Below are 16960 nucleotides of genomic sequence, written 5' to 3'. Positions count from 1 at the left end.
TTGTTGTTTAAGTTTTTCAACAACTTATTAATCGTCTATCAAAACAACACATAAAATAAAAATCTAAACAGTTCACTACTAGAAATATACGAATTACCTGCGGAATTTCCTGCGGAAACTTTTCCGCAGGTTTACCTGCGGATTTTCCTGCCAATTTATTAAATAAAATAAATTCTGCTGCGGATAAGAGTTTTGCAGAAAATTCCGCAGGAATACCTGCGGATTTTGCTGCGAAATATATATTTCCTTCAAAAACTCTAACTACAAGACAAAATCGGCAGGTAATTTCGCAGGAAAGTTTCCTGCGGATTTTGCTGCGAAGATCTATTTTATTAAAATTAAACCACAATACGTAATTCGCAGGTAATTCCGCAGGAACATTTCCTGCGGATTTTGCTACAAATTAGATATATTTAAATTTTTTCTAAAATAGTTTTGATTTTTGTTTAAATTTAACAAAAAAAATTAATCATTATTTTATCTACGTTATTAATTATTTTTTATGATGTATTTTAATTAATTTTTAATTTTAGTCTTAGTTTTTAATAAAATAAATTGTATGCAAATTTTGTATATATTTATTTAATTATTCGACTTATATTTTAATATTAGCTATAAAAATTATAAAAAATAAAATTATAAAAAAAATCTAACAAAGATTAAAATTATAAAATAGGTGAAATAGGTTTAGCAAGGAATCAAACCACATTTTAATCCAAATAACTCCAAGTCTCTACCACTCGGACACTAAATTTAATTCTCGTTTAATTGAAAGAGACTTTTTTTTTTGGAGTGTAATTGAAAGAGACTTTATCTATATGTTAGTAATGTTATATTTAAAACTAATTGTTAAACCACTAAGACACTAAGCCAATAGTATCAGTTCCTTGCTAAATTATAATCTTATAATTTCACTTTAATAATACTAGCATCTATCTATCTATCAATACTAAAAATAGACCCTCACTCACCCAAACACCACTCCTTATCTCACTAAAAAAATCCCCCACTCCCACTACGTCACCATTTTGCAACTCACCGGCGACAATGGACGGCGAAGAATATCAACATAAGCTTCCAGATCTAGTAAAAGCACTTGTCAGCCACCTCATTCCCTCCGTAACACCCGACGCCGCTGCCATCACCGAATCCATTAAACGTCGTCTCGCCACTGAAGGTATATCCTCTGTAGCCCTCTCATTGCGAATCCATCAACCGTGAGTATGTGAAATTGGTTAAGGAAGAAAACGATGTAACTGACGTGCTTTGTGCTTGTCAAGGAGTTGATGGTAAGTATGTGAAATCGGATAACTGTTACGTTTTTTCGGAATCAATTAGAGTTTCTTGGAAACTAGGGGTATGGTTCATAGGCTTTGTGGCTTGAGTTTTGCCAACAAGGTGTTTGTTGAAATGCCACAGTGAGTATACATATGTTGATTTTGAGTATAATTGGTTTATAATAGTTATAACATGTTTGAAAATAGATATTGTTTGTTGAGAATGCATTGTTTCTTGTTTGGTTGAGCCAGACGTGCAACAAACAAATGGCATATACATTTAATACTTATATTTATGGAACTATATGAGTTTCCCTTTCAGTTTCCGTATTTTCATTGCCTGAGATTGATCTTAACCTGTTAGAAATCTTGTTTAACAGGCGCCTCCTTTCTTGGTCCGCAAAGTATTCACTCAAATATTCTCATTCATCCATGTTCAATTATTCAATAGGTAATCTTGTTCTCCCACTTCCCATTTCATGTCATATTGCAGCATGCCTAATTTTTTATGGACTTAATCTGGTCATTGCTTGCAATCTTCTGCTGTGCCGCGAGTGTTGTTCATTCAGCAATGGGGAGTATGTGAAGACAGGTTTGGCTGAATTAGAACAGTGGTGCATCGAGGCAACTGAAGAGGTTAGCACGAAGCAACTAATTTTGACTCTTTACTTTTCTATTTTATGATCTTAACCTCAATCTATTGTGTGTGTACAGTACACTGGCTCGGCGTGGGAGGAACTAAAACATATCAGGCAGGCAGTTGGTTCCTGGTAACTTTCAGCTGTCATACATATTCAAATTCAATTCAATATGGATATTTATTGCGTTAGTGACCAACTCTCATTTGTTTGTTTCAGGTGATACATCAAAATCCCAAGAAGTCCCTTAATGAAATAACTAAGGAGCTTTGTCCTGTGAGTGCTTTCATAACTGTTATAAGAATATATATAAAAAAATATCTAATGACCCTTTTTAATAAAAAAATACAGAAGAAAACTTTCAATTGTATCAAAGTTCATACACACTATGCTTCTCAAAGTAGTCGGTATTGAAATTACATCAAGAAGTTGGACATAGATTATCTTTCTTGATATAATTTGATAGGTTTCCTGCCCAACTATTGAGAAAGACACATCAGTAAGGCCTTTTATCTATATATCATTTAAGATCAATGTTAGAATCTAGGAAGTTATCCACTATTCTATGAGGATGTTGTCCAGCTCCAAGTAATGACGTGCTTGCTTAGTATTTAACAGTCTATCTAGTGTGATAACTAGCTAATACTCATTTGTCTTATTGTCAGGGTGTTGCAAAAAGTTTGCACAAAGAGTGCCTTGCTAAAATGGAACCATCTAAGGCAGGTTTTAGTTTCTTAACCCTGTGTCCGCACCTTTTGGTATAGTTTGTAACTGTAGAAATTGAGTCATACCGCTAAGTAAAGAATAATCTGTTGTTAATTTGTAATGCAGTGTTTCTTTTCATCAGAAATTCTGAAAAACATAAACCATGTGTCAGCTTATGATTTTTGGCAGGTAAGCTCCCTCGGGAGACGTGTTTCCTTGTTATAAAATGTTTTTTTTTATGACAGACATTTGATGCAAATTATATTGTAATTAGATAATTATTATGTCCAATTACTGTTGTATACTACCAGTCTCAAAACGAGGTACACTGCATTTTTGTTTTAAATTCATTAATTTAATAATATATTATGGTCCTATCACATGTCATTCCATTGCTTTTGTCATTTATGTAATTTTGGGATAAAAATTGATTAGGATTATGTATTTATTAAGTTATTGAATGACCCCCTAGAAACACACATGATTATGGTCAATGTATTGTTACCATTACATTAAATGACCAATGCAAATGCAATTATATTGCTGCTAATAAGCCTCGTGGAGTTTAAAGTTGTACCTAGTCTAGTTCATCATAAGCCTCGTGTAGATGAAAGTTGTACCTAGTTTAGTTCATGATTTGTATAAATAACAATGTCTAATGGAATTTTATTTAGGAACTATAAACAATTTATGTAGCTTGTTCTTTTTGCTTAACTTAAATTTATTTGTATTTTTACCATTGCCTTGTTACATCCTTCTGTGTTATTGACTTGGTTGGCAATGCTTGCAGTGACTATTGCTACATTGAAAGATCTTGGATTCTTATGGTTTAGAGAATTTTATGTCATTCAGGTAATACTTATTACCTATTGGCTTTTACCACACGGTTATTTGAATTTCAAAGTTTATATTATGACCAAATATATGTAAATTGATATTTGTTTAGGTGTTGTTTAGAGAATAAAAAATAGTGGCTAGACCGGTTGGGTGAGTGGGCATTAACCTGAAAGGCTTAGATCAAAAATTAAGGAACAATTTAGATCGAGTGATGTGAAGTCTAGGTGAAGTGACTACATCGAATAATATGCTTGCATGATCCATTGGGGAATTATATTAATGACTTTTTTTTAACTTAATAAAAAGTATTAAGTTGTTGAGGGAATTATATTAATGACTTTTTTGTTAGCAGTGACAAGTCCATCAAAGCTGAGTTATGCACCATTCAACATGAAACTAGCCAACAAAAGAGCAATACTTCAAGTGGGATATTGGTTTCAACGGTCCAATTTTTCAAGCCAAGGTTGTTATTTTCCAAGGCTTCGCTTACATAAAATGGTCACCGTAAGCAACGTGTTAAGAATATCACATTACTAATATTATGGCTTCCCTCGAAACTTGTTAAGAATGGTGTGTTTGTAAGCAACGTGTTTTTGTGAATGGTGTGTTAGAATGTAAGCAACGTGTTTTTGTAAACTATGTAATTACTTGCTCTTCAATTCTGATTAAACAAAAACAGTTTTTTAAGAATTCAGTCCACAAATATGTAATTGCTCACCCTTAGTTGTTTATTATGTTGATTCTACTATTTGTCAATAATGATGTATTTTAGTAATTGTAATCATAGATTGATGTATTTTGATGTATACCGTTAGGGGAGCATATAAAAATTAGATTTATTTTTTTTATTTTAGAAGTACATTACCTGCGGATTTAGCTGCAAATTATAAATTCCTGGGGATTTATCTGGGAACTTACCAGCGGAATTTACTGCGGATTTATCTGCGGATTTTTCTGCGGAATTGCCTGCGGAACTTCCTGCCGAAAATATTACCCACGAAGGTTTTAGCTGGGGACGAAAATCCGCAGGAAAAACCGCAGCAAACATGTTTCCTGCGGAAATTTAGCCTAAATCCGCAGGTAAATCCGCAGGAAAATAGAGTATTTCTAGTAGTGGTTAAAAACAAAAACTTATTATATATTAAGTGAATGATCTAATGCATCTCGCGAAATCCAATTAAATCATTAATCAATATTTAATATTCAATAATAATTGACCAATATATAATTAATTAATTATTAAATGTATCAAAATATATTGAATTCATTAATTAATTATTTTAACAATTTTCCACGAGTTTTACTAGTTCTACCATATTTATAATGGAAGAAAAGTCCATCATAATTTTCATACAGTACTCATGATTCTGTAGATGTGCTCTTCTACATTGCCCAAGTCAATCTTTAATATTTTAAACTTAGAAATTGACTTGCCATTTGTCTTAAATATGTCATCAACTATCATTTAATTATTAATTTTTGGTTTAATAGTCAGATGGCTGAAATTTCATCTCTTAAATATGAATAACTTGAATGTCGCCCTTGCATTAAATATCCATGCTGAACTTTTAAAATATAAATTGAATTCATCTAACAGTTGATATAAAAAACTATAGAAACATAGTTTAAAAATGTAATAATATTTTATTTATTAAATTATTAATAAAATATAAAAATAATAATAACGGATGTATCTGACAATTAATTTCCATATATTATTAAAAATATTTTTTTTTAATTTCTTTTTTTTTTCTGATCATAAGACATAATAATATTTAAAAGGAGGAAAAATTCTTGCATGGACACGACCCTAAATTGATATTCTTAAAAACAATCAATAATAAGAAAGAATTTTTTAATTTATTTCAATTTTATTTTTTAATTAAATTTATGAGGTGGTTGAGATTATAAAAGAGAGATAAAATTCAATATTTATTTTTTGATTAATTAAAATTTTGTGATTAATTGTGTAAAACAATTTCTTAAATAATTTTCTAAAAAGGAGAATGATAAAAAATAGAAACCAACAATCTTATTATACTTCATCTCTCTTTCATGCACCACTATAGGTGAAACAGATAAGGACAACAATTTTCAATTTTGTAAAGAAAGGATATCGAAATAATGGATGACAACATATTAAGGTTATATTAAATATAAGTCATGTAAAGATGAAAGATTCACCCCTTTCATCTATGAGATGGTGGTGCTGACTTAGTGCTTCCTTTCTCTTTTTCTTTACTACACAATTAAACAATTCAAGCATAGCTGATAGAAGTTAGTTGATTGCTTAGTTAATATATCAATGTTAAAATAATGAAATAAAATAAAAAATCAAATCAAATCAAATTAAATTAAATTAAGATTTTTTAAATAATTAAACAAATAAATAATATAATTATGGGCGTTCGTAATGCAGTTTAGATCGATTTTGAGACAAAAACTTCTTTAATATAAAGAAAATTTTCCTTGTAGTTTAATTCGGTTTTGGATGATTAATTAAGAAAATTTAATTCAAACTAATATAATTTTTTGCAATTTAATTTAAATTAATTTTTAAATATTTAAATTATAAATTATAGTTTATTTATTAATATTAATATTATAAAAAGTTGAAGAGTGATATTCTTACTCCAAGAGTAAGTTATCAAGACTTACTCCCCATCATGACCATTGATTCTTCTCAATTTAATGGTTAAAATTAATAAGTATTATTTTTATCTCCACATTTAATTACTTATTAATTTTTGTTCAGGATTGGGCCGAACAGGCCCAGCTTTTCCTTCTAGCCGAGCAGGCTCAAAGCATTTGGGCCCATTTACTTGGTAGCCGTTACGAATTGCCCAAGCACGAAGACCACGCGTCACGCTTCAGCGAAGGATCCGGTCAACCTCCTCCGAATCCTGCGCCACGCTCATCCAGGACGTGGGTCACCTGCTGACTCAGCCCTAGCACAAGGGTGTTCTGGCAGTTTCCTAGCACGTGGACCTCCAACTGGATTTGGCCCAATTAGGAAACCTTGGCCCAGCGCTGGGGGCTATAAATACCCTCTTTCACCAGAGGGTCAGGTATCATATTCTTCACTCTCTAAACCTTCATTCTCTGATAGCTACTGACTTTAGCATCGGAGAACCTTGCAGGTACCCCCCCATCTTGCTCTTCAAGCCAGATTCTGCCGCCTTGACGATTCTTCTGATCAGGTACGATCAGTGGCGCCGTCTGTGGGAATCTTGCTCCCCCTTCTTTAACAAACAAAGATCAAAGCTAATCCATTCACAATCGTCATGGCTGACAACAACAACAATATCCCAAACCCTGATCCCTTCCTCCTGCAACAGCTGATCGAGGAGTCTACCCGCGAGGGGACAAATCGTCACCGGCGGGAAGGACAACAACATACTCCTGTCGCGCAGAGAAGGCCGAGGCATGAGACCTCACAACCCAGGAGGCAGCAAATCCAGAACATCCAGCAGATACACAGGCTCCAACAAGTTCAGAACGTCGAACAAGTTCCACCCGAGGGACACGTTCAGAACGGGGAAGACGAGCAGGCTCAACCCCAGAATGGACCTGAACAGGCCCAGAACGTGAACGAAACTGACGCCAGGGACGGACATGTTGCCTCCTCGTTCACCCATACCACCGACAGCCGAAGGGTCCATTATAAAGACGACCAAGAGGAGCAGGTCAACATTCTCGAGGACGCGGACCCCACAGCCGTCTTCCTACTCAAAGAACTGCAGAGGACCAACCGCCTCATCCACCTTCAGGGTGACCGCATCCACGAGCTGGAAAGGAAGCGACGATACCGTTCCCCCCCACGGAGGCACTATCGATCGCGTTCCTATTCCTCATCGCGCTCACCACCGAGGAGACATCGCAGACGCTCCCCGTCTTCTTCTCGCTCGCCGCCCAGGAGGAGCCGTCGCCAAAGGTCGTATTCCCGCTCTCCACCAAGAAAGAGCAGGAAAAATCAGAGACCTGAAACCACTGAAGCTAGGAGCCTCTCACCCGAGCAGGACCGCCGAGGCCCCTCCAAGGCTGTGTTGAAACCTCGCGAGCATTCTCCTCCAAAGGACAACTGCAAAGTTTCGGGAAAAACACAGACAAAGCCCAGGCGAGGCAGACATTCGACCTCCGCTGGACCAAGTGACGAGGAAGATTTCCGCAGTCCCTTGTCCGAAGACATCCGAAGAGTTCGTCTTCCACGAGGAATGGAAAAACCACCCGTCTTGGACCAATACGATGGAACCACTGACCCCGATGACCATATTCGGAGCATCGAAGCTGTCATGGACTATCATGTCGTCCGGGGATCCATCAAATGCCGCATCTTTCCGACCACCCTCAGGAAAGGAGCGATGACATAGTACAGGAATCTTCCTCCCAGCTCCATCCACTCCTGGACCGAGCTCAAAGAGCTCTTTCTGAGCCATTTCACAGCATCCCGTCGGCAACCGAAATCAGAGGCAAACCTCGAAGCAGTAATCCGAGGAACCAATGAGCCTCTCCGAGACTACCTCGACAGGTTCAACAAAGAAGTCGTCCAAGTACAGACGACAGATTACATGAAGAGGTACCTCCTAGAGCGAGGGATCCTCCCCAGAAGTGACTTCAAGAAGGCCACCAAAATCGATAAGGTGCACACTATGAACGCCCTCCTCCATAAAGCTCAAGCCTTCATCGCTTTCGAAGAAGGAGAGTCTGCTGCCATTAAAGCCTCGCGAGGCAATGATGCCGCTCGCAGCTCGAACTACGAAAACTCAGGTTCGAGACGGGGACATGAAAAAAGGAAAGACGACAGATCCCACGACGCGAAAGAGCGCCGAGGAACAGCTGGTCGCTTCAACGAATACACTCCTCTGAATGCTTCACGGGAGAAAATTCTGGCCGAATGCAAAAGCACCGACTTCAAGAATTCCAGCATCAGGCCCCTGAAGTCAAACCCCGCGAGGCCAGGAACTGACAAATCCAAATACTGCAAGTACCACAAGAGTCACGGGCATCTGACCGAGGAATGCATTCATCTTAAGGATGCCATTGAGACACTCATCAAGGAAGGTCGCCTTTCGAAGTACACAAAGAAAGGGGAACCTTCCCGGAGGGACGACCAACGAAATTCTGACGAGGGTAACTCACCGGATAACAGGCCTCTGCAAGTAGCCCTGTCAGTCACCCGTTCTGAAGACTTCGTGCCTTCAATCGGAATAACCACCGCAATTAGCTAGTGGGAAAGATTCCCGACCTCCATGGTCGTGTCTAATGGCGGGGATCCCGGTTCTCTCACCATCTGTTCAGTGAAAATAAAGTTCGATGAACTACTCAGCGCCAACACCGACCTTGGCCCTACTCTGCGTAAGTTCAGAGGAAAATCAGACCCAATCAGTTTCTACTTGGAGGAGATGCCCGGCGGAGCTCCGAACGCCACAATTCCCCTACTCGTGCGGGCAAGAATGGAAAATTTTAACGTCCGACGAGTCCTGGTCGACGAAGACAGCTCGGTCGACATCATGTACTCTCACCTCTTCCGGACACTCCAGCTGGACGACTCACATCTCACTTCTTATGTGGGTTCTGATCTCCAAGGCTTCAACGGAGCCACCACCAAACCTTGGCGTTACGTCGAGCTGATCGTCACCTTCGGGGAAGGGGAAGCTTCCAGACAAGTCAAGACCAGGTTTTTGGTGATCGACTGCATCATCGGACGCTCCACTCTGGCCGAGCTCACCGCCGTACCCTCCACTGTGCACCTAAAGATGAAATTCTACACGAGAACAGGACGAGTGGCCACAATCAACACCGACATTGAAGCTGCCAGAAGAATCTTCGACGCCTCCGTAAAAGGGCTACAACTGATCGCCCCTCCAGAAGATCAACATCAGACGACCAACTTCAGCTCAGTCGACCTCGACGCACGCTTTACAGAAGAAGAGCTGAAGATGGGCGAAGAGACACGACCGAAGACAGCTCACCCCGTCCGACCTGTCCTGGATGGGGACTTCGAGCTTGTCCCGCTGGGCGACAACCCCGACAAAGCGGTGAAGATCGGTAAGGGCATCCAAGACCTACCGAGGAAGCAGCTCGTGGCTTGCCTTCAAGCCAACGCCGACCTGTTCGCTTGGAGCGCAACAGAAATGCCCGAACTCGACCCCGAGGTCGCCTGCCACCATCTCTCCATTGATCCAGCCGCGAAGGCAGTAGTTCAACGTAGGCGTCGGCAGTCTCCCGAGAAAGCGGAGGCTGCCGAGAAAGCTGTAAAAGACCTCTTAGAGGCAAATTTTATTTCCGAGGCCAAGTATTCAACTTGGCTCTCAAACGTTGTACTAGTTCATGACCATGGCGAGGAGCGACAAACAGTGCACGACGTTCATGACCGAGTCGGGCAACTATTACTACAACGTAATGCCCTTCGGACTCAAATACGCCGGAGCCACGTACCAACGGATGATGAACAAGGTGTTCCGAGGAGAGATCGGCGATACTCTCGAGGTATACATGGACGATATGATCGTCAAATCTCGAGAAGACACCGATCACACCACCCATCTCGAGCGGGTATTCGAGCAGGCCAGATCCTGCAAGATGCGCTTCAATCCAGAGAAATGCACCTTCGACGTCCGAGCAGGCAAATTCCTCGGTTTCTATTTGACCAAACGAGGAATAGATGCCAACCCGGATAAATGCCGATCATTCTTAGAACTCCCCACTCCTAACAATAAAAAATCCATCCAAGTCTTAAACGGGATGCTCACGGCACTATCCTGTTTCGTCGCGAAATCCGCCCAACACGCTCTCCAATTCTTTAAGTTATTACGAAAAGAAGCGACCTTTGAATGGTCCGAGGAATGCGAGCATGCACTATCACATCTCAAGAAAGTGCTCTCCAAACCACCCGTCCTCTCTCGACCCGATGACAACGAGCCGTTATATCTTTACCTGGCCGTTTCAAACGAGGCAGTCAGCGCGGCTTTGATTCGAGAGATTGAAGACGGGCAGAAACCCGTATATTTCACCAGCAAAGCCCTACAAGGCCCGAGGTGCGATACCAGCAGATCGAGAAAGTCGCCCTGGCCCTAGTGATAGCAGCCAGAAGGCTGAGATACTACTTCCTCGCCCATACCATCGTTGTTCGAACAGACCAGCCTATCAAGCAACTCCTCAGCCGACCAGACATGGCCGGGAGAATGTTAAGGTAGTCCCTCGAGCTTTCCGAGTTCGACATACAGTATGAAAGCAGGAGGGCATTAAAGGCTCAGGCGCTGGCAGATTTTGTAGCCGAGATGACCTTGATGACCAACTCCCCGGCCCCCGCTGAGAACAAGTGGACCATCTACGTAGATGGCGCCTCAAGCAGCTCGGGGAGCGGGGCCGACATTATCTTGGATAACGACGAGGGACTCATCATCGAAGTATCCTTGGTCCTATCTTTCAACACGTCGAACAACCAGGCCAAATACGAAGCTCTCCTAGCGGGCTTGCGGCTCGCCGAAGATGTGGGCGCGCGGGAGGTCAAAATCTACACCGACTCCCAACTCGTCGCATCCCATATCAGCGGCGATTACCAAGCCAAAAATGACGTGCTCGCTGAGTACCTCACGCTCGTCAAGGATAAGATGAAAAATTCGTTAAGGCAGAAGTCGAGCATATCCCCCGAGAACACAACTCACGAGCCGACGTCTTATCCAAACTCGCGAGCACAAGAAAGAAAGGCGGAAACAAGTCGGTGATCCAGGAAATCCTATCAAGGCCAAGCATAGACAAGGGCGCACAACCCCTACCAGTGCTCGCTATCGGCGATGACAACTGCTGGATGACCCCGGTGTATAACTTTCTCACGAAAGACGAACTCCCAACCGATGCAAAAGAGGCTTCAGCAATCAAAAGACGAGCCTTCTCGTATACTATCATCGAGAACAAACTCTACCGACGAGGTTATTCCATTCCGCTCCTCAAATGTGTTGATGTTTCGCAAGCTCTCGAGATTCTTCAAGAGCTCCACGAGGGAATCAGCGGACAACATCTAGGCGGCCGGTCACTCGCGAGAAAGGCCCTCAGGGCCGGGTATTACTGGCCGACCATGCAGCAGGATGCCAGGGAACACGTCCAGAAATGCGACAAATGCCAACGTCACGCCGACATGCACTTAGCTCCCCCGAACAAGCTTAAATCTTTATCCTCACCCTGGCCCTTCTCCACCTGGGGAATGGACCTCCTCGGACCCTTCCCGATCGGTTCATACCAAAATAAATACCTGGTGGTCACCGTCGACTACTTCACTAAGTGGATAGAAGCCGAAGCGCTCGCTAAGATCACGTCCCAAAACGTTCTCCGTTTTTATAAGAGGAACATACTCGCTCGGTTCGGGGTGCCACAGGCGATTATAACCGACAACGGCACCCAATTCACGGACAGAAAGTTCTAAGAGTTTGTGGCCAAACTCGGAACGAAACAACACTTCACTTCGGTCGAACACCCCTAAACGAACAGGCAAGCTGAAGCTGCCAACTGAGTCATCCTCCGGGGACTAAAGAGGAGGTTGGGCGAGTCAAAGAAAGCTTGGGTCGAAGAACTACACAGTGTACTTTGGGCGTACAGGACGACCCCCCATTCGAGCATAGGCGAAACCCCGTTTAGGTTAACCTACGGCCCCGAAGTCGTGATCCCCGTGGAGATCCGAGAACCTTCTCGTCGGACCGAGTCACCTCTCGAGGAAGAGCTCAACGACGAAGCCATGAGGGAAGAACTCGACATGGTCGAGGAAATCCGAGCAGGATCTTCCCTCCGAGAAGCAAAGTTGAAACAACAGATAGCTTTACGCGATAACGCCAAAGTTATCAAGCGCGAATTCGAAGTTGGTGCCCTAGTGCTCCGCAGAAACATGAAAGACTCGCACGAGGGCAAACTAGCCCCGAACTGGGAAGGCCCATACCGAGTTTACGATAAAACCGAAAACGGCGCTTATTATCTCGAGAACCTTCTCGGCGAAAAACTTGCTCGACCTTGGAACGCCGAAAACTCAGACGCTATTACAGTTAGATACAACCTAACGCTCCCGGCCACTCGTAACGAACACGAGGGGAAACCGGATACGGACTCGCGCCATGGTGTAGGTGCGAATGCTCCACGACAGCAACAGTCGAAATTCCTTATCAGAAGGCGAGACCGACTACACAGCGAGTTTTACGACCAGACCCGCCGTGGTAGTACCTGCATGGCAGAACCCCAGCTCACGATGGGACCGTTCACACCGCGAGCACTTGGCCCCGACCGCGGTCTCGTGCTCGCTAATGGCGCACACCTGCTCTATGAACTCGGACCGTACACCACACGCCCAGGCAATAAACCTCGGCCGAGCACAAACATAAATATTCGACAATGAACATTGAATCAGCATAAATAAGCATTAAATCAAAGCATAAAATGCGGAATAGTATTAAAAACCGGCCAAACTGGCCGGGGATATCCAAATATTACAAAAATTACGGGTGCGCAGACCCCAAAAAATTATCCGGGCATCGCCCAACTAACAATACCTTGGTTCGCAGGCCACAAATATACTGGCACGCAAGCCAAAAAAGGAAAAGAAACTGATCAAACGTCGCTGTTGTCTTCGCCCGGGACATCCTGTTTGTCTTCCCAGTCCTCAAACTCGGGATTTGACTCGATACGCCCGTCCACGACTTTGTTGTAAGGACCGATTCCCTTCGTCACCAAGCGCGGGTTGAGAACTTTCAGTCGATCCACCGCGACCCTGAATCCAACCCCCAAGGTAGCAACACAGTCGATCTCCAGCTCCCTCACCTTGCCCAGGAGCTGAGAGCGGGTCACCAAAGCCTTTTCGTCTTCATCTTCCTTGGCAGCAGGGAGGTGAGACTTCTCCAGTTCAGCGACCCGATCACGCATCCTTTTCTCCTTGGCTTCCAAGGCCCTGACTCTGTCCTGCGCCTTGCAGAGGTCTTCAACAATGCCGTTTTGGATCTCATACTTGTCCTTATAATTCTCAAACTCGTGCTCCAGCTTGTCATACTTGGTCTGCAGAGCATCGTAATCCTTCTGAGGACAGACCCTTTGAGCATGGAGGGCCAAAGCCAAGGCGGCCACCCTCATCATCCCCTCCAGATCCTCAGACAAGTCCTTGTCCCGAGACGCCCTATCCCGTCTGACTATGTGCCTCACCTCCTCGCGCTCGAGCAGCACATGCTTCTTCCAGAAGAGTCCCCTATGCAAAGTTTAAGAGGGCAGGACTACGTCTTCATCAGAGGGGTTGTCGTTGATGAGAGGACGAACTTCTGGAGTCCCTTCGTTCTTTGTTTTTTTCCCGGCCAGGGAACCACCCAAAGTCGTCCCGACCGACGAAGGGGAGCCACCATCAGGAGCGCCCGCGGCAGCCGCCCTGACCTCCTCGACCCGTGTCCGCTTCACGGTCACCTTGGTAGCCGTTTTGTTCTTCCCTCTCATCTTCACGACCTTGTCATGCAAGTCGGCCATTTGTCCTGCAAAATAAAAGGAGTTAGTACCGAAGAGGTATTATCTAAACATGAAATAATTATCTCACCAAGTAAAATCATCGCGTCCCTATAACCCCCACACTCAAGGACAGCTTTGGTGTTGATATACCGAGGCTCCAGCATAGGACCTCCATCTTCTTCTAATAAAGGGTCCCCGTTGGGATAGGTGCATACTGCCAGCCTGAACCCATCTACGAAGGAAACGAGCTGCTGATACCCCCCCGTATCGCGCTCGTTAAGATCCTCATCCCGGAAGATATAGTAGTCAGTCCCACGCTCGAAGTGATCATATTGCCACTCCAACGGGAACCAAGCAGCTGGACCCATCTTTTTCACTCCGTCCTGGATATACTCTCGGATCTCGAACAAATGATCCTCGGCCTCAAGAGTGAGAGGTTTAACCATAAAGTATCGACCCTTGAAGTGCTTGATTGAGTCCTGATATATGGCGAACAGCTTCTTCGGCTGCTTGAAGGACACCCAACTCCATTTGTCGTCCGAGTCATGCAACCTCTGCAGATGAAACACCCTGAAGAATAGGGGCAGAGTTGCCTCGACCTCCAAAAATCCGCACACGATTTCAAAGGCCCTTAGAATAGCAAAAGTGTTGGGGTGAAGCTGGGACGGACACAAACGCAGCCACCCGAAAACGCTCCGCTGTAGATGAGTGAAAGGGAGCCTGAGTCCGACCTCCTTGAAAACGAACTCATACATAGTGTAATACGGTGAACTGACTTTTATAATCGAAATGTCGCGGTTAAGCAAGAGTCGCCACCGACTTTTATTTTATCCAAACAAATTCAGAAAGGCTAAAAGAAACAGAAAAAAACCTTTTAAAGAAATCTAAGTTCGGGGGGTAATTTATGCAAAGGGAAGGTGTAAGGCACCCTTCGCATCCATGGTTTTCCATGGGCTCTTAATTGCTTTGCTTGCTCGTTTGTCTTTAGAAAAAGTAGATGAAAGAAAAAAAGTGGATTTTAGCTCGTAAATGAGCGTAGCCAGTTTTTGAAGAATTGTGAGAAAGAATATGAAAATTGAGCATTGCAAGGCAATTAGGGGCAATTACCTTAAACTCAGATGATAGGTCTCTTTTTAGCCTTTCAGAATGAAAGGGTCAATCCTTGCCATAAGAGGGCAGGAAGCCTTTCGTTTGGAGGTTGAAGGGTCGTCGAGATATCATTCGCCCAAAGACTGACCCATGCCATAGAGAGACAGGTAGTCTAAAGGGAATGATCAGAATAGCCTTTGTTTGTAGGCAACCAGAAGATACCTCATCCTTATTCGTGGGCAACTTCCGAGGGTCGAGCTCATGACCTTTTATCGAGGCAACATGGCTGAGGTATCCTCGTATTCGAGGGACTGGCTATTCTGCACAAAATACGAGGCAACAAGGCAACAGGCAACAGGCAACATGCAACAGAGAGGGTTACCTAAAAGCGTGCGTGTGTGCACCAATCACGTGATTATATTCAATTATATTATCTTGTAAATTAGCGATTCTAAATTCAATTCATGGTTGTCACTCCCTATTTTACTAACCACGCAGATAATATAAGGCAAGAACAACAATAATATGGGGGAGGGGACAATGAAGCCAGCGGATCCCTTAATCAGGGTTTGACACAAGTAATAATAAAGCAGGAAAATATAAGGTTAGGGTTTAGGGTTACCAAACTCGTAGCTTTGGCGATCAACAAACCCTGAAAATGCAAACAAAAATATGGTGAGTGTATGGCTAATTCGAAGGTGAACAAGATTAACCCTAAAATAAAGAATAGATAAATTTAAAATAATAACATAAACAAAGGTACTTAGTTCTGATTTGATCTGATATGGTTGATAGGGCGCCTTTTAAGGTTAACCCTGAAAAGAAACAAGGCAGAGAAAAATGAAGGCGAAACAAACCCTTATATAAAATAAACCAAATAGGAAGTTAAATTAAATTAAGTAGAATACTTAACTTTGGGTTTTTGAATCAGGCGCGTAGTCGGAATTAATCATATTGCTAACCCTGAAAAGGCACAGAAAAGAAATAATCAGTGTAGGGCATGATTTTCGTAAACCCTGATTAGGGTACGAAATTAAATAAGAGAATATAGATGATTTAATTAATTATTGGTCTCACGACCTAATTAATTAAATCGGGAAAAGAAAATTAAATTGAATGTAAAAATATTTTTTCGGAATTTTTTTTGTGTTGAAACAAAATAAATATGAATTTTCAAAGTATTTTAATAATTAAATTAAGTTAAATAACTATTATTATGTTTATATATTAATGGTGTAAAAAAATAAATATTATAAATATTTAAAATAAAATAAATAAAGTGTAGATATTAATTAAAAGTTAAAAAATAAAAACTTATAATAGTTTTAATACTATTAAGAAAGAAAGAAAAAAAGAATTAAAATGCTATATATACATATATAAGAATTTAAAATAAAATAGAAAAGGATTATGTAATTAAAAGTAAAAAAAATTGGAAACTTAGCTGGTCGATCCTGTGTGGCGCACGCGTGAATTCATGGTGCACCTGCGTTGTCTGTAGCGTCGGATGGGACTTTAACGAGATCTAGTAGCTGAGATGGCGAAGGTACACGCTAACGCGTGTTGCGTGTTGCACTGGATCAATCTGCACACCTACCCCAATGCGTGCGCGAAATCATTTGAAAATGGCCAATCAGGTGACGACAACGCGTCATCTTCTCCAATGGATTTCTGCAGATGCGCTATTACAGCGCTTTTCTTTCCCACGCTATAAAAAGTGATACTTTTAACACCTGCGAAAATAGCGAACAGGCCAAAACATGCAAAGAAATTTTTCGCGATAGTCTCATTGTATTCGTATGATCCTCGCGAACCTATCTATGGCATTAATTCGGTCAAAAAACTCCTGCCCCCAAAAGCCCTAAAAGATCTTAAAAAACCCTAACATGGCATCTCTTTCAAGATAGCATAATAACGTGAATAACTTTCCAGAATCCATTAGCACAC

At 42.1% G+C, this 16960-nt stretch overlaps 1 protein-coding gene and 2 long non-coding RNA genes across 4 annotated transcripts; all 3 read left to right on the top strand.

The window, feature by feature from the left end:
- The first annotated feature begins 970 nt into the window (after positions 1 to 970).
- Positions 971 to 2634, top strand: LOC131617156 (uncharacterized). Of its 2 annotated transcripts, XR_009288455.1 has the most exons (6): positions 971 to 1289; positions 1658 to 1913; positions 1992 to 2047; positions 2135 to 2191; positions 2382 to 2414; positions 2581 to 2626. It is a non-coding gene; the product is annotated as an uncharacterized LOC131617156 (long non-coding RNA). The 2 variants fall into 2 exon arrangements; XR_009288456.1 differs by lacking the exon at positions 2382 to 2414 and having other exon boundaries at positions 2581 to 2634.
- A 110-nt stretch (positions 2635 to 2744) lies between these two features.
- Positions 2745 to 4167, top strand: LOC131617155 (uncharacterized). The gene is made up of 3 exons (XR_009288454.1): positions 2745 to 2809; positions 3411 to 3472; positions 3810 to 4167. It is a non-coding gene; the product is annotated as an uncharacterized LOC131617155 (long non-coding RNA).
- A 2574-nt stretch (positions 4168 to 6741) lies between these two features.
- Positions 6742 to 7827, top strand: LOC131618952 (uncharacterized). Its single transcript, XM_058890099.1, has one exon. The coding sequence runs from the start codon at positions 6742 to 6744 to the stop codon at positions 7825 to 7827; it is 1086 nt and encodes a 361-aa protein (XP_058746082.1).
- The last annotated feature ends 9133 nt before the right edge of the window (positions 7828 to 16960 follow it).

Source organism: Vicia villosa, linkage group LG7, assembly GCF_029867415.1.
Source record: "Vicia villosa cultivar HV-30 ecotype Madison, WI linkage group LG7, Vvil1.0, whole genome shotgun sequence".
NCBI lineage: Eukaryota > Viridiplantae > Streptophyta > Magnoliopsida > Fabales > Fabaceae > Vicia > Vicia villosa.
This window is presented reverse-complemented; position numbering and strand designations above follow the sequence as displayed.